We start from the raw sequence: 19,483 nt of genomic DNA, 5'->3' as shown, positions 1-19,483 counted from the left end.
ACTATATCACTTTGAGCTTATCATTCACATTCAAGAGTTAAGAAATTATTAAAAATATCTAAAACAGACTTTTTTTTGAATAATTTTTCTTTGAGTAAAAATGTAGTGGCTATGGCCTAATAAACCCTTAACTTAGGGTAGGCTCCGAGCCCCTCGGTGGGGACGTATAGTGAGCTGATGATGATGAAAAATGTAGTAATTTAAATTTACATATCTTGATTTCCTGGAATTATTTTGAATAATTAAAACCATCTCATACATTCCAGACTTTAAATATCAATTAGGTACCTACTCAACGTGCGCCAACGTTTAAATCATCTATTTATACTCTGTGTTGAATTGTAACGAACAAATTGACACTTAAAAATCTTGTGCAAATCTTATTTCTCTCTAAACTGTTTACATTTTGGTAAAAACACCTACTCATTTTTATTCTATTTATTAACAATAAAAGATTCAATTGTTTATAGTCTAGACCGACAAGGTTATATGACCCGGTGGACATAAGTCAAACTAAATTATGATAGCTGACTAGCATCCTTCAGACAATGTCAAAAAGTGTCACAAGATATTTTCGTACTGTAGCTGTCATGTCTGATATTATTTTATACCATTCTCTATGCCTATGCGTTTCGTTCATCGTCTCTCTTTCCGGGCAAAGGCTTAAAGAGGAGGGATTTTTTTTACCGAAATTTCGCAGAATTTCTTATAGTCGAATTTGCATTTGTGCAGCGCCTCTGACGGACGTAAATGTAATTGAGAAATTTACGACAACTCAACTTTTTTTAGAACGTTTATTACGAATATTCGTGATAGGCCCCCGAAAGAAAAAATGTTGGCATTTGTTGACGAATTCTTTTATCTTATTGCGCTTATGTCACGATTATGTCCGATATTTTGTAAAAATTATTGGAACAATGCCATGATCGTTTTATGACAATGAGATTAAAAGACAACATTCAATCATATGTATGGTTAATTATTTATTATACTTTTGTATTACCGGGTATATTAATGGCGTTAGGTCTGCTACATGACGTTCTTCCTTTCCAAATGCGGGTTACTTGAAACTTTTCTTCCAATGCTGCTGTCGTAAATCGCCAGATGTGGTTGGCGAAGTGCCACTACTGCTTATTGACTTTAAGATAGGTCAATTACTGGATTTTCATACCGCATTTTGTGCAAGGCCTTTCTAGTTAGGCTGACTCAACATACGTATATCTTTTGCGGTTTGCATTTCGTAGATGTTACCCCAATTAAATATACCCCCAAATATAGTTTGAGTATGAACTCATATCAGTTCAGTTACCCTACCAAATGTCCTAGGATCATCAATTCATCAATGTACCTCAACTATTAAATTATTATAATTCATTATTAGTCAGGAACACCGTAAATATTGAGCTGGTAAACATAATTTCTAATAAGACTCGAGGACATGTAGTAAATTTGCCTTGACAGAAGTATTAGTTATTGACCGGCTACCGCTAAACCAGCTACAGTAACATTTCATGTTGCAATTCACTATTGCACTACATCTTATTCTGAAGTCTTAACATGACATGTGTCATCTTGCGTCTTTTATACGATACGCGTCGATGTTAAGCAATAGGACTGTCAAAATATGATAAGTAGGTGTTCAATAAGCTGAAGTGAATTTATGTGAGTGGAACAATTGAAAGCAGGAAGTATATCGTCTTATATCACCATCACACGATCGTTAACATTGCGACCGACTGATAAGTAATGACCGTCGCTTTCGACAATAGATCTCAATGCAACGATTAAGAAGCCACAATACAAAGCACATTCTTGACATCATTAGTTGTGTAATTAATCTTTAATTGCTTTTTATTTTTTCTCTATACGGAGATTTTTTTCTCTTGTCATATAGAGATATGGCTTAAGAGGCAGTTTTCGGCGCTTAAAGTCTTCGTTATATGTAAGATTATAAGGATATTATTAAGATGTTTATATTATGAGACTAAGGCACTACGTACACAAGGCGAAGTAAATCTTCGCAACCTGCCGATATTGGTTGCTAACCGACAAATACAATTTCATAGAGGTTCCAACATTTCCATCTGTCAATGCTAATCAGTCGTTGCAATCTGTTCGTCAAGATTGACGTGAGAAAAGTCGCTGCATTTTGAAAAGTGGCGAAGAAAATGTATACAGCTGACTGTAGTTGTAATAGTCCTGTAGTCACTTTGCATGTACTGATCTAATAGACAATTCGCGTTGACGATTCATCATTGTGATATCCGCGACGCAAGCATACAATATTAGTTTTGAAGATTTACGTTGCCTCGTGTGTGATGGGCCTTAGGCTTAATAACGATAAACGTCTTTATGAATATGCTGTTAGGCCATGGCCTTAAACTTTTTCATATGTCTATCTATATTTTAATTTAATCTAAGATCTTATCATGTTATCAATATTGCACATGTTTTATGAAAATATAATAATATAAATGGGTAACGTTAAATATAATGTTTGCACTAAAGTCAACCTTACGAAATGTCGCAATAAATTGTGTGTGTATTTGATGACACATATTTGTTTTACACTTTTAGTCAGTCAAGAGGTATCAAGTTGAATAGTTGTGTGAGTTTGTGCTTTTTGTCGTACTTATTTCTAATTGATATTGCATTTTTTATTGCATTATTTAGGCGGGATGGTCGACGATAATAATTATTATTAGACTATCGTATTTGGGAAATCGTAAGGCTTTTAGATTTTAACTCTATTATGTTAGATATAGTGTATTACCAAATTAAGTTTGGAATTTTCATATAATATTGATGTGGAAGTGTTATAAAATACATGTTTTTAATTGTTAAATATCATCAAACTTAAGGCCTTTCTTTAAAAGAAAGGCCTTTTTACTTATGGAATAAAAAGATAAAGTTGATGCAGTCTGGCCCTATCCTGCGTAATACTTATGCGCATTTGCCAATTTCGTCCGACTAATATAAATGTACTTAAAAGTTATTAGAATGCACTTAATGAATTACATTTTTTTTTACCAATTTTATATTTAAACTCTTATTTAGTATTGAAAGGCAAAATTTGGTAAGAAAGTCCAGAATGTATTATTTAATAGGCGCAACTCAATTTATTACTTCTATATTCCATTTGAAGTAACAAATCTTCAGAATATTCAGAGTATTAAGTAATAATTTCTTAGTTTCTGATTTTTAACTTTATAATAGTGTAGAGCGACCATCTGCTATCTATTCTCCCTTGTTCATCTTGGGAAGGGGGGGTGGTTGAAAACCAGCTCGACACTGGAATCTGACCTGTGTTGGCAAAGCTGAGCCACCCCCTTTTGCCAGCACTATTTCTGTATAACTGTGTGTTGTATAACTTTGTTCAGTTTTTTATGGCAATAAAGTTTTTTATTATATTATAATATAAGTCTTCAAATCTTAGGCCACACACAAGCATACTCAATTGGTATACGATCGTTGCGTGGTGTGCCGCGGCGCTGCAAATGTTGAACAACGCGCTGTCTGTCCGTGGAAGAGGTTTTCTCTGTAGTGAAATACCTATCCGTACAATAAACATGTCTGCGTGTTTACACTCGCGCAGGGTATAGGTGAAACCAGTTTTCAGAACGCCTAGCCAGTCTACGATTTTACACATTGACTCGCAAAAATTCTAACTAAATATTACAGTTTGAGGTAGAGGTGAACACTAATTTAATTGCATATTTTTTTAATTTACAAAGAACAAATAATTATCTAGAAAAAGCTCCTGAGTAGTCTATTGAGAGTCGTTATTTAGAATCTTGTGGTTATTCGAGCAAATCAACTAATGTCCGTCTATCGCCTGATTGTAATGTTCCACTTTAGGAGCATTTGTATAAAAACATATTATCCTATAATCCTCTTTAGAATAGAGATACCTAATAATTTATTAAACTAGCTATAAACAAAAAAAAAATATTGGAAACTTGATCTGCAAACGTAGCTACTTTTCTGCGAAATTAGGATGTTGATACCCATGATATATTTTAAGACAAAATAAACGATATGAAGATTTTAATGTCTGTATCTTCCCACGATTGGCAAAACCAATAAATTCGGGGTTTTAATAATTTACTAAATAATTAATTAATATTAAAACTATAGGACGCATCGACTAAACAACTTGCCTATTGGCTATCAGATTACATTCCTAGAATCTTTATAATAGTGTCATCTCAGTTTCATTATACCGTAAATAATATAAAAATAGAGTTGGCATTGTAAGTTGTGTTATTTCGTTTTCCATTAACTAAGAGAACATGTCAGAAATGCTTATACCATACTAAATGACTGGTAAATGTATGAAGGATTTGAATATTTACACATTTTCATAATTCACTGAAAATCATTACTGAAACCTCTTGATCAAACTCGCGTGACAATGTGTTGTTCCGATCGCTAGTTGCGAAAGCTTTTCCTGCATTTAAAATTCGTATTGGTCGATTTGGTAATACCGGCTAAACTGGCTGGTAAATTGGTAAATCGTTTCTTTTTAATTTTTTTTCCTATAATTGTAATGAACGATGTAACCCGACAGTATTGTGTTATCGTGTTGTGGACGATTTCGAACTGGCCGTCATGAAATATGATACTAATTGAAAAAAAAATTGTAATTGATCGAAGACCGTGGTAAATCCAAGTATCATTATCTGTGTCGTAAGTCCTAATCTGGATAGGTAGTAGCGATTAATATTCACGTTTTGAGACTATCGCGAACAATACATTTTGTTATCAGTATTCTGCTTATGGCGCTTGGCGCTTATCACATATGAGACCTATTGGACTCTGGGGAGTTTGTTTCTCAGATCATCCTGCTTTGGAACAATAAGCTTTGCCTGTGGTATTGTGTACAAATTTCATATTGTAATCATTGTGATATTGTATATTATCTTTGAGATTTATTAGCGTTTCTAGATATTAAAAAATACGGTTAGCCTTTCAGTATTATCTCGTAATGACAGTCGCACTACACTGTGCAGATTTGCTCTCAATCAACTATATGTGAATAATGTGGATTTCTAAAATATTTTATTTTATTTTATGAATTATTACTTTGAGAATAAAATGTATGGTTCTACGTCAACACTAAAGCGCAAGTTATTTACTACGCAGAAATAGTTAAGGCGATTGCAGACGGTAATATTTTAGTATCGTTGTAAACGGTATTAGCCAGTGAATAATCGCCTTAAGTCAAACCACGATGTTTAGTAATGATATAGTTTGTAGCTCGTTGATTAGTATCTTTACAATATTTTAAACAGGAATAATTCTTACCGGATCTATTCTTTAGTTCGAATACAAAAATGAAACTTAGTCCAAGTGTTGAAATTATTTTTTTATTATATTTTAGACATATGGTAATCAATTAATTATGCTTTACTTGTTATTGCAACAAAAATAATATCTGTCTTCGTAATTCTTGTAAGCACATTATTGTAACGAATTATAATACCTCGTAGTTTTATTGAATATTGATTTTTATTGTTTTATCTCCACTCCTTGAACTATATGATGACAATTTAATACACTTGCAAATAAAAAGGACAACAGAAGAGTTCTTCAAGAAGCGAGCGTATCACCGTCTCAAAGGGCGGCAACGCATCTGCGGTTCCTCTGGTATTGCTGATGTCCATGGGCGTCGTTGAACACCTCGGTGTTCCCGCTGCTCGTTTGCCCCCTTCTGTTATAAAAAAATATATACCTATAGTGATGAGTAAAAGATGATAGAGATAAGTTTTTAAATAACCTTTATTTTGAACTCGAGTAGCTTGCCTTATGTTTATATATTGTTTATGTACTACGCAATAGGGCTTCAAGGATTTCTCTTTATTTATTCAAGATTGAAAACATAACTGACTAGAACAAAAACGCGTGTATGTACATATTTGCGTTTATACGTACACTTGTAAAATAACGCGAAGATATACTTGTGATTATATTAAACGCGATGTGTTTGTTTCATCAGTTCAGATTTCGCCTAAAAGCTTATTGATCAGTCGCGCCTAGACTTGCTAGGTTATTTGTTAGATTGGCTGGAAATGAGGGCTCTCGGGACCGCCCTAGGCGCGTCAGTAGGCGTCGGCCACATTACTAGTTCAGACAGTGAAATAGTGTAATTATTTTCAAGTGTCGTTGTATACGAGCTATGACATCAGACGAACACGATTCATTCATATTTTATGCTGATGAGACAAACTAGCGCCATTCATAACGATAATAAATTTACATTTCTCATTCCGCTTTTCATTACGAATTTATTTTTAATTTTTTTTTAGAGTAGAAACAAAAAGATCTTCCTGATTTACCTGCTTTCAGTTAAGTAGCTAAAATACTTTCTAAAATGTCTTTGAGTTAATTTTTGTAATCATTTTTTTTTTACTTTTATTTCGCAAATACTGGTACTTTAATCTTATACAAACTGCGGTATAGTTTCGTAGAATGATTAACAGTGTACACCTTTTTTGTCCTCATTTAAGTTTCATAAAAATTGTAAAAAGAAATTATAATTGATCTCACGAATAGTCGTTGTAATCTTTGCGGAGTCGGTTCGCTGAATTTAATTTATAATTAAACGATCGTCTTACACGCGACCCGCGACGCCACCCGTAAGACAGATACTGCGTACTATATACACAAGAGAATAACTAGTAGCCCATTAAAACATCTTTAGAAGTGCCACAATTCATTTATGATTATAATTTGAAAACGAACCTGGCTATGGGAGAACTGGATAAGCATGAAAAATATTGTATTCCCGTATCCTTATCCTGGTTCGACTGTACATATTTATTTCCACTGTGGCAAAGTATTGTAACCTATTGTTTTTGTTAAGCACACGCACGCACTACAAATACTTGCAACAGCCTACCATATCGTGTATTTCACGTCGCCTTATACCACATTAGTTTATGGTCACACAAACATACCTACAAAGATACTTATAATTCCACGGACTATATATTTTTAGATCTTTAAATACCAATAATGACCACCGCACACCTTTCTTGCAACTAACATTAAATCGCTAAAAGATCCCGCTTATTACTGTAAAGTTTAAAATCGTCTGCAGCCTCCATCGCATGTCTATACGGATGATGCTAAATAACTGCAAACTTGTGCAAGCGATTTTCGTTGATATTCGATTTAACGCAAATTGGCTTTCACTGCGCGAGAAACAACGTCGATATCTACGTGAGAAACTGATTCTCGAATGTAAGTTTTAGAACTGTCTGAGAACTGATAAATGAACGAAACCGGCGCATACTTCGCGGTTACTTGCAAATTGAATTTAAACATTTATCATATACGTAAATACCATTTATTGGTGAGTGAATCGTCTGCCATGCGACACAATATTGTTTAAATTGTACGAATGATAACCGACTGACCAGCTTTACCTTTGTTTTCAGGTACAATGACAGCCTACACCGCACACAGTGAGTCAAACGCCGCTAAAATGACGCCCGCTGACGATATATTTATAAACGTAATATTTTTTCTTTCCCTATACTTAATATGACGTTAGTCACATTTTTCTTCAGCGAGCGTCATTTTTATCTTATAATACACCAAACCATTTATTTTCCAAGACATAAGTATGTCAGTCCCCGTAAACGTATGGAAATGAGTAGATGAAACTTAACAGATATCGTATTGGTGACGCAGTTGTGGAATTTGTTTATTACAATTACTCGGTACGGCGTTACCATACCGAGCCGTTACCGGAACGCAAATGAGTACGGAAAAATACGCAAGTATACCACCTTTAAATAATATAAATTGAATAATACTAGTTAAAATAGACTAATAGGAGTTTTAGGGCATATAAGATCAATCTCAGTAAGTAATTGTAAGTAACAACATCAATAGCTAATTTATTTTATATGCTAGCCTGACAAGTATTAACTAAAAGGCTAGATTCAAAAATTGTGTTAGATGTAGCGAGTGAGATTTTAGATTAGATTGTAATACCATTCATTTAAAAAAAAAAAACAAAAGAGCATAATTGCAACGCCAAGTGCATAAAAGTCCCGGTAGAAAATAATTTATTTATCCTTAATTCTATGGTGTACAGTGTAACGAACAACTAAAAAATCTACTGAACTATTTTAGAGAAAATTACGTATGACTTTACTAAAAAAAACAGTTTTTGCTACAATAAATTTCGTCAAATTATGGGTTAAGATGATAATTTTTCTGTAAATTTAACTTTTTTCAAAAGTTATCGCTTTAATTGGATTATCAGTGGACATCATTATTGTTCAAATTGTTTTTTTTTTTCTTAAACGTAGTAACAAGTTTATTGTCAATATGTAATTTATCGATCATAAAATAATCTGAGTTCACTTTTTTGACAATTAAATTGTAGTTGTATTTTTGTTCACCTAAAGATCTTATTAAAAAATGAATGGTATTACTAAACAGTTTTGAGATAGAACATATCGATTTCTCGCCTGTGACCTGTGAAGTTGGAGCAGACCGTCCTCAGGGTTTGAAGTTTTACATGGTATGTTGGCAAGGCTAATCATTAATTTTCAGGTCATAATTATCTCTTCACCATGTAACATTATCATTCAATACTTTATTATTGTTTTAATAATATTAATGCTTTTCTTTTGAATTTTTTTTTCCAATTAAAACTTTATATTTCATTATTTTCTGCTTAGCAAGAGACATACTATAGCCATCTAGCGTCGAGTAGCAACACTAAACTCTTTTAATGCTCATTTCATCTAAAAGATGGCGCTAGTCGTTGAAAGTACACAAAGGGTTTTAATTTCATTAATTTATACTAAACTCAAAAGAAATTTATTTTATCTTTTAAAAAGAGTTATGTTTTTTTTTTGGAAAAAATTAGTCCATTGAATACTTCTTCCTGATTTTTTTTATTTAATTTATAACAAGGATCTTGTAATATAATATGCCGTGTTGTAAAACAACTTTGATTTATTTTAAAAAGTTTGCAAATAAATGTTCTTGTAATTCGATACTTTGTTGCACAATGTAACTTTTAGCAATACTTATTGTATTTTACTTTACACGACATGAGCCCGGATAGCTCAGTCGGTAGAGCATTGGACTTTTAATCCAAGGGTCCAGGGTTCAAGTCCCTGTTCGGGCGGGCTAATTTTTTTTTGTATTTTTCTTCAGTTTAATTTTTTGTGTTAAATTTTTCCTGTTACAATTATCAATCAAAAATTTAGTTTGATGGTGATTAAGTTTTTTTTATTGACACGAATTAATTTTTTTTTTTAATTACAAATTATAAAACCCTGTTGATTCAATGACATGGTATTTGTTACAAATAGCATTTACTTTTTTTTTGCATAGCTTCATTTAAAATTCAAAAATATTTACTAAAGCTCGTTATGACAAAACAGCGCCATCTAGATCGAATCTTAGTTTCTAAGTTAATGTTAGCTGTGTAGTGTCTTCCATTTGTTAGTAGATGGCGTAACTGTAGAATAAGTAATATTCTTATTTTGCTCACAAAAGATGGCAGCACTTAACATCGTAGTTAAAAAGTTAAAAACTGTGCGCAGTGCAAAAACAAGTAGTCATTTTTAATTTATTAATTAAGATGTGTGTCGTTTCCAAATAGGTTAAAATACGTGGAAACGTATCGGTATCTTATTTGCGCATTTTGATGAGTTAACACCCACGATCAATGTTTGATTCTCTTATCGAATATTGTTAATTAAAATCCTTTTTCTGCAAACTTTCTCAATTAACTTACTTAATTTCTTAAAATTAGAATTGACAACATAATAAATTATTACGTTGCTTTCAGCGATTTCTCAGCAAGCGAACTGCAATGCGACAGCCGAGCTTAATCGACATAACTTTTAGGAATTGGTTACTAGGCTCCGACCTAGCAACTTATCATCTGTATTGCATGATTTATAAAACAATATAGCCTTTAAACTTTCGTTGTCATGACAATATTCTTTAGTTCAATATTACAAAGATTAAGTAAAAAAAAACCTTGACTAACGTAAATATTTGTCTAATTTGAAATAAAAAGAATAAATATATTGTGAATTGTACCGGAACAAGAAAGATGTTAATAGCTGTCTTAGAACATGTTCTTGTAACAATTAATTGTAATCATTGCATTTTTAGTACGTAACATGTCTTAATGTAATAATTTATATCTATTGGGCAATTTTGTTTGCGTTTTTTACTATATTAAAGCGTCTGCACATGCGCTATCCTAGTTTTGTATGCGATTTATGATGAATGGACATTTCGCAATAAGTGATGACACAATGAAAACAATAGCATTAATTCAACCACGTCTTTAATTGCTTAATAAAAACTAAAATAAAGTAATATTCCAGATCAAATTAATCACAATTAATAGTTAACATCTTGTCGCCATTGTCATTGTCGCGGTGTACGATTTGGCCGCAAGTCAAGGTGCTATGTGCATCTCGTCTTAGCCCCATTGGCTTCGTTATGCTAGTGTGCAGAAAGCACAGCAGAAAGACTAGAACAGAATGATACAGTTTTGATAAACATGCCTACAAACAATAGGTGTACTGCAGCTTCACTGTTCTGCCATCGTGTGTAACCAGCATAACACCGGCATTAACACATCAAATGTATATCATTCTGTCCACAGTAAATAAGGCTCGGGACTGTTTCTCCGCTCCAAATAACAATTATCTCTTTGTTCATACGTAACAGTTATATAAGAAGTGCATTGTGCAAGTTGCGTTGCAGTTTGATTAGTCTTGATACTTTAGCACAACTAATTTGTTGCAACAAAGGATTTTTATTTTACGCAATACAATTCTCGAAAAAAAGCCCACGAATGTTTTAAATGAAAGTATATTGGGATATTACAAACATAATTAGAGAAGACAGTCGCTTGTATGATATACACGGCTAGTTACTTAGTAACGTTTTATACGTGAACTCGTTAACATCGATAAATACATATGGAAAGTTTTGTTCAGTCTGCACTAATGCCGGTGGATTTGTCACTGGATTATTTATTACGCACGTAGATTAGTTTATCACTATAATAAAACGCGAATAATCTGGTTTCATAATAAACAAATTTATTTCTACTTCGATAATGCCACGTAATTGAAGTTTGATAAAATAAAAAAATTAAAATTTATAATTACAACTTACAAGAGATAATTCGGTTTACATTTTTGAACATAAATAAATAAAGCATTTATAATTAAAATAAATAGGACATCGTATATATAATTCCGTATCGAATTCGACAAACATCCAGCGGGAAAATAATTAAGTAAATCATGTCAATCACTACTGTCGTTAACCCGTACTCGAAAGTAATTAATTCAGTGGCCATTGTTGATGTGAATAAACATGTTGGCAATTTATTGCGCTATAAAACTGCTAGAATTGTGCACACGCCGTCTGCAGTCAGATATTTTTAAACACTGCTAACCTATTTTTAGATGATTGATTTTTATTGGCGCATCGCACGCGAAGCGTATCTAAATGGAGGAGGTGGCTGCAATACTTGTTTACGAAAACAATCCGTATGCAGGGACAAATATGTTGCATTAATCAAATAAAATGAGGTTAAAACTAATAAGAAAGGAGTAAAGTTCCTCTATGTGACAGCCATTATAATAACGACATATTAATAGCAATGTGCACTTTTTGTTAGCTTATCGAAGTGTTTCAGTTAAAAAGATTTATATAGAAACACTGCATTTGAATTTTAGTATGGCTCTGTCTTCCTTTCACATTTGTCTTCTCTTTCAGGTTAAAATTAATATGCGTATCATTAATTTGTCATCACTCTTGGCCACTAACAACAGAGTTAAACTGTCACCAGCACTTATAAATATAAAACTTAAATAATATTCTTAGTAACGGAAGTTGAAGAATAATGTTTTATTTATAACCAGTTAATCTTTTCACGGGTCGTTTTTGATTAATGAAATTGAGGTCAGAACCGATATATTTCCTACGTTTCCCGAATACGTCGAGGACAGATTTAAACTCGCTTTGCTACGAAGACGGCTTCGTAGACGGTGAAGACTTCTTTCACGGCTCGTTTGAAATAGTCGGCGTGTTTCCGTTCTAAGAACGTCCGTAACGAGTTCCAACAAAACAGCGTTCCTGATACTTTTGAGGATACGTTATTGGTTGTTTTATTTATTTTGTATTAGCTCTTCCTGTTCACTTTCTTTTCATCTAATCAATGAGTACGCTTTAAAAACTGACCAATATTGGAGATATTCTATTTATTTTCACTGGCAGGAACTAAATGTAGAGTTCTTTATTTACATACAACTTTTGATACTGCTATAATACTCCAAAATAAGCTCCAAGTTCTTGGCCAGCGTGGTTGATTATGGGCTGATCGCCCGTAATTTAAAGTAGGCTCCGAGCCCCTCGGTGGATACGTATAGTGAGCTGATGACGAAGCTCCAAGTTACGGAAGTGAATATTGAAATGTTTGAGCATTAGTATAGTTGAATTTATGTTAAGTTAAATTTTATCAAAAAAAAAGGTGTTAATAGTCACCATTTCGCTTTTAAAAGTAATATATATTACACCGCTTTCATGTATTTAAATCTATTTGTGAAGTTGTTTATTTGTATGCAATTAAAATACCGAGGTGTGTTAACGTAGACCAGTCTTTCCCAAAGTGGGCGATAACGTCCCCTTGTGGGGACCCTACAGGTCTTAAGTTGCGGGTTATAGTAAAAGTTTCGTTAAGAATTCTCCGTTAATATACATATGTAGGTCACAATAATTAATTAATTTAATTTGAAGTTATAGTGGTTTTTGAATATGTGAAAATATGGGGGGCGCTAAAAAATATTTATTCTCAAAGTGGGCAGTAGACAAAATAAGTTTGGAAACCACTGACGTAGACCAATGATCTAGCAATTAACTAACCGAAGTGGCCCGGACAAATTAATTCGATCCATTAAATTGGGCAATCAAATGAAAGTAACTTTAATAAACTAAGAACTAGTAGCTATGGAAAAATTTATTTCGTCTTTCACTATTAATGATAAATTCTGATTTTTGATGTTACCGGTACGCACCGACAAAATGATTTATTATCGATATACTATGTCTCCAAAGTCGGCTTTCCTGTCATTTTGCCGCTTCTTTTTACCGCAGGCTTTCACTATCGTAACATTTGTACAATATCTTGTGTTTTATTTTTGTAGGTGGCAATGGAAACTCACTGAGGGAAAAACAAAATGAGTAGGAAAGCGCACTGTGAATATAGCTTAATGTTTTTTATTGATAATATTATTTTATATTTTTGTTGGACAAAAAAAGGAGCAAATGTAAAAGCGTTGTAAAACCCACAGTTCACCTTGTACGCCCTTTATGAAGGTCGGACGATTTTTATTGCTTGATTGTGACTGGTTGTGAAAATATAACACTTATAACTTCAATATTGAGCCTATTATAGTGTGTTCTCTGTAAGTGTTTACATAACTAATGCTAGCAATCAAATAGTCGCAGCTACCTGTCGCCGGGCTTCCACTGCCACGCGCCCACATGCAATCTAAATTGCAAAATGTACGTCCACTTAGCATCGACGGCGCGCGCCGTTTCACGTCACATATAAATTGATGCTATTATTATGATTGATAGGACTCGGAAAAATCCGCTATCATATTACGGCAGTAGTGATGTGCAGTAACATGATATCGATAAAAAATTTGTTAAAGCATTATCTATCACAAATCTTTCTCTAGATTTTCTTTAAGCGGGTGTAGGTTCTTATATAAACAAGTTTTTCATTGTATTAAATTTACTGATCTGATATATAAACACGGCTAAACACTCACGTATATTCGTCCGGTGGCGGCACCTACTAGTTTCGAGCCCATCGGGGGCCCTTCATCAGGATGAGTGGTACTGGTATTATTTCGCGGACGCGGCCCGTCGCTCACTTTAGTATAATGTCTCACGAAAGTTTGAATAATTTAATAAATTTACTGATATGTTATTTTACTTATTATTGTCACTACTAGTGTGAAAACTTTGATAAAATACAATTCTCCGTGATGAAAACAACTTTGTTGTTGTTTTTCCTGTTTAATGATTAGTGCTTATCAATTAAATTATTGTCGGTCTGTATTATCTTTCCTGTATAAAATAGACCAATGGAACAATATTTCAAAGTGCCAACAAATCTATTATTCATTCCCGTCTTAATAGCTTACAAATGTCACCCATATAATTATCATTGTTTAGCCCTTTGTACAATATGGAAATATAGCTAATAAAGGTATAGTGAATGTAATATCGGGTCGCCGTCGTCGGTCATTACGATCGTAAACCGTTACAAAACGCTCATTCGTACAACAAATGCTGCGAACAATGCATATTGCGTAAAGCGTGTCCTTCCACTAAGATCGTTTGGCCTTATGCAGCCCGCATTCACACTATTGGCGCACTCGCATTTAACTACGAAACGGACTAGGCAAAGAGTCTGCCTACTAAATGCATTCTGCCACAATTAGTGAGGGTTAAGTAAGAAAATCACATATTTACTTGCTTATTACATATTTACTTTATTACAAATTACACGTAAAAATATAGTGCCTAGCACGAAAATTTGCATGTAATCGTATCGATATCGACAATATTCATGTGAGATTTGTGCAGCGCATCGGGTCGATGACGATACGAAAACATACTCGCAAATTTTCATCTAGTCCCACACGCTATTTTTTAAGGGTCAAATGCACTCACTACCGACCTTAATACGACTAGTAGAGACTTATTATATTTTTGCATCGGTCCGGTAGCGTTGCGGAAGTCTGCGATGACTAAACACAAGACTCCTTACAGTCTGTAAGTGGAACCAGGTGTTCGGCTAATTTTACGTTCTCTCGAGCATGTCCTTATAGAGGACTAGATTATTAGTAATTATAGAAGCAGAAACATATAAGTTACTAATAATAACCTTATAATCCGTGGAATTTTTCTCTATATGTCTTTATATATTTTAACTCGTAATAATTTATACACCTACCATCTGTTTAGCGCGATATATAACGTACTGATTGTTTATATTTTACTATACTGTGCAAATGTTAGCATGCCATAAATTAATATAAGGTGAACATGTTTGCGTTAATAAAACCTACTTTTATTGTTCAATATTTGTGTTGTCAAGATTTGACTAATATTAGACTCTTATAGCTATTAGGTGAAGATAACTAGATGTTATCTCTTGCATTTACGAGACCGTAACCTGAAAAAACATCCGCTATAGATGACTCATTAAAAGTATTTAAGTTTGATGTTGAAAACGGGACGGGATTACTGGGCCAGTATTACATAAAGTCGATCGAAAGTCCGGTTTAAAACTACATTTACAATAACCCTTTTGATATTAAATTAGTGTCGAAATACAATATCATTCAATTTCCCATCGGAGAGTGCTCGTACGGTTGCGAGATTTAAATTATGGAAAATATAGGTCGTCACTTATCATCACGTATACACTTAAACGTATTAAATACGCTCTTGACTCGTATGTTTTATGTGCGCAAAGGTTATCCTATCCACCTGATTTGTTATTCTTATAATGGTGTATGTATATCAAAATAACTAAAATTTTCAAGTCTTGTCGTTTTTCTTTGGTTATTTTTTCCTACTAAAAATGAGAGAATGTTCTAAAGCTTTCTAATATAAGGACAAAGAGTGGTACGCAGAGTTTTAAATTTTATATGTACGCAGTTTACGAGGTATAAAAGAAAAGCAAGAGTTCTTTTGCCGTGAACTTCAACTAAGTTTTGTTAAAAAACCAAACGAAATAAAAACAAAACATGATTGGATCTTTGGAATCAGGTAACTTCGCTCTCGTACGATCCTGCCAATGACCTCGGTTAAATTACAAACCATTTGTTATTGAGCAGGCTGTCATTATAAAGTCGGCATTATCTCATCGTTCACTCGGGGGATGACGTCAGCCGACCGACGAGAGGTGTGTTTTTGCACTTCTTTTTGCCCCTTATCGAGGGACATGTTAGACTGATAACGCTTTGAATAATATTTAAATATTTTGCTTTTTTCTTCTACATTATGACGTTAATTCAAATTGTACAAAGAAAATTAGCAGTGATGTGCAAACTATCGCAATATTTTTGGCACGAAATGTACATTCTATCTGTTTTCAGTCGAGTTCATTAATTAAGTGATTCATTTGTATTGCTGTTGCTTTTCGCTTTAATTAAGATAAATAATTATTCTCAGTACTTTTTCTCTTATCTCAGTCTTCTCCGGTAATCTCATTTTGGTTAAATGACAAAAACTTTTGATAAAAATTAATAATTGGTTAAGAAGTTTTAATAAAAAGATGGACGACAGCTTAACATTGTGGACACGACGTGGGGTGCTTTGTCAAGCGTGGCGCGATAATTTTCGCTTAACAGTTATAGTTGAACGTTAAACGGTTTAACTGTTGAGCCGCGAACACTTTGCAACTGACTGCTAAATCTGACGCCTGCTAAACTGCTTATTTATTTGTAATTCCGCATTACTTACGGTGTGGTCCACACTTTACACGTACTTATATGCTCTCTACGACTCTATAAAATAGAAGTTTATCCATTTTACTATCAGATATTCTAATATCAAACATAAAAATGCTTCTCTAGTTATATCTGTATCTATTCTTATTAAGGACAAGATCAATGACGTAAGTTTTAGGTTATTAGGTCTAATAGTTTTTAAGTTTAATAAATAATTTCTATAAAATATTGTCTGAGATGTTGTAATGAATGAAAATTTCAGACATACAACGTTTGCGTAAAAGAATAAAATAAAATCCGAGTCCGTGGGAACAGGTACATTACAATGGATAAAAGACCACCACTACGAGTGTAATATGACCGTCATGCTTGCAGCCTGTCACTTACAAGCTCACTGATCGTATTACGCTACATCCTTTTGTTAGCCGCATTTTAAAATTGTTCCTATGAAGCACCATTATAACAATGTGTTTCCACTACCAAAATACTCGTACAAAATTGTCATCTCACTCATTTCCTTGAAGAAACTGGATACCAATATTTCTGTACGATTTATTCGGATATGGGAAGTCCATGTAAGGGTTAGTAAGTAAAATTTTCCTGTTTAAATCATGTGACAAACTTCAGTATAATATAAATAGAATTGTAAGTCATGGGTTCACGCAAAAATGATTCACAATCCGGACGTTTGATAGTTGTGGGAACGCATTCAAGATACGGTGCTGACGGAAATTATCCATAACCTTATCTCTCGTTTAAACGGGAACATTCTAGATCAAATATTGCTGCAGAAGGAAGTGCTATATAACCTGAATACTTTCACGGTGTCAGTGAACAGTGGATAAGATTTAAAAAGATTGAACGGGTTTACATCTGGACCCAAAAAACCCCTTTGAAACTCAAAAAATAGCCATTGAATGAATTTTTTATAGTACGTCTACAATGTGGAAATACAAAGAAATTTCCTTTGTGTCTAATTCCCGAGACTATGGAATGACTAAGGAATTTTCTGCACGCAAACTTAATGCCGGTCATTTCTTCCTCGTTCTTTCCTAATTTGGATATTAAAGGGTACTCAATAATTTGCTGATATTTTAATATCCACAAGTATTTGATCCTAACAAATTTTGAATACATGTTTTTATATTATGCATTAAACATTATTTTAAATTAATTGTGTCTTCGTCAATAATTTTTGTATAGTACAGCAACCCTGCGTAGATCGCGTGCACGGGTAAGTCAATCACCCGTAACCAGAAGGCACGACACCGCAACGTGTCGATCATCCCCTCTCGTCCGGAACTGGCAAGGTTCGACGGACGACCTTTGTGTACAGCTTAGTGACCTTGGGTTTCTGTTTCATGGGGGTGGAGATTTTTATACGAATTTAAACATCGACGACTTGATTGATAGATTAATCATCTATCAATAGACAGCACTTACTAGTTGCTAGTATCGTTTTAGAACTAGACACCTAAGTTGAGATGTTTTAAAGGTCGTTCAATATTCTTTAAACTCTGAGATTATCATCCATAAACATGTAGTTTATAGGATTACTTCATCAACTGTATTTAACTCGATATCGGTGGTGATTAATCAAACAATTCAAAATGCATCGAAGCAAGGCACGGCTACATCGTTAGCGTATTTTGGTGCACTGTGGGTGGCGGCTCGATTTCGCATCGAATCAATTACTCGGTTTATTGTCCGTTGGAGAACTTATTATCCTCGACAAATATTATAATTTATTACGCCTGTCGTTCATTCTAATTAACGTTTGCTTTTGTTTAGGCAAAGACCTTTGTTTTACTCACGATGGGCGATTGTTTTGTTATATCTTAATTTTAATAAACTTTATACTTGACATAAAATCATCAATTACATATGTTAAGACCTGAAAAAGATTGATTCCGGACTACGATTGAAATTGTTTGGCCTTTGATACAATTACCTTTTCTTAATTCATTCGGATTATAAGTAATTATGTGAAATGTAAAGTATCAAGGTGCTTCATAACTGACAATAATTGCTATTTTGTTTACAATCCAGGAAATATAAGGTGTTAAATATTGCCTTAATTTTGCGTTTCCCGTTTCCTCTTACCCTTTAAACGATTTAATTGTTTATAATACTTTGTTTAAGGAAAGCGAACGTAAGTTTAGCAGAATTTTGAAATGTTGTTTTCAGTTATATGCGTGTCTCGCGCCCGAAATAGATTTTAACACTCACCTCGTTACTGAATTAAAGCAAGAATCAGGTAAACATGTTGAAATTAATGTGTGCAGAACTCTTTGTGTATGTAAACTTACCTTAAATACTGATTTTTTCTTGTAAAGTAAACAATAAATTCTGTCGATCATGAAATCTTGATATATTTTTAATCAGTTGTTTATGATTTTGTTTATTTCTCTTAATTTCAATAATGAAATGTTTCATGTTTGAGTATTTTGAGTCGGAACAACATGTTAAACAATCTTTGAATTCAACTGTAAAAATAACAAAATTGTTATGAGAATTGGCGTAAACGTAACGTTTAAGACTTGTGACCAGTATATAATGGTCCTCCAAACTTCTTTTTCATTTCCCTCCTGGCTTTAATTTGTTTATATTTTTGCGGGGGTGGGAAGGTCAACGTTTATAGGTTTATCTGCCAAGCAATACCGAGGTCAAGGTAAACCAGGCGCCACTACGGAATTGAACGAAAATAAACAATCATGAAAACGTTACTCATTTGTTTGTGTCTGTTTCATGTATCAGATGTTTTCACGCTTTAGTAGAGGTAAAAAGATTCATGTTGCGCATTTATATCAAAAATATTTGTATCTAGTTCTGATTATTGAAACTTAAAAACACCTTTATTGAATTACCCCCTACACTAATTAATTGACTAAATCTATACTCCAGAGAAAATTATCAATAGACCACAATTATCGTAAGTAAAA

The 19,483-nt window shown here is 33.4% G+C and overlaps 1 protein-coding gene and 1 non-coding gene across 4 annotated transcripts in view; both read left to right on the top strand.

Moving 5' to 3' along the window:
• The window catches only part of LOC106124231 (TSC22 domain family member bunched), a 117,097-nt gene that overhangs the window by 27,975 nt on the left and 69,639 nt on the right, over positions 1-19,483 (top strand). Inside the window, exon 2 of one of the 3 annotated variants that reach the window (XM_013320695.1) lies at positions 7,443-7,469. The exons of the other annotated variants lie outside the window; for them this stretch is intronic. Within the exon in view, the coding sequence (XP_013176149.1) occupies positions 7,443-7,469 (27 nt within the window). The remainder of the gene's footprint in view (positions 1-7,442; positions 7,470-19,483) is intronic. 3 annotated transcript variants of the gene reach the window in all.
• TRNAK-UUU (transfer RNA lysine (anticodon UUU)) lies at positions 9,082-9,154 on the top strand. The gene has a single exon. It is a non-coding gene; the product is annotated as a tRNA-Lys (tRNA).

Source organism: Papilio xuthus, unplaced genomic scaffold (assembly GCF_000836235.2).
Source record: "Papilio xuthus unplaced genomic scaffold, Pxut_1.1 DF825946.1, whole genome shotgun sequence".
Lineage (NCBI taxonomy): Eukaryota > Metazoa > Arthropoda > Insecta > Lepidoptera > Papilionidae > Papilio > Papilio xuthus.
The sequence above is the reverse complement of the archived record's forward strand: the minus strand, read 5'-3'. Positions and strand labels throughout refer to the sequence as shown.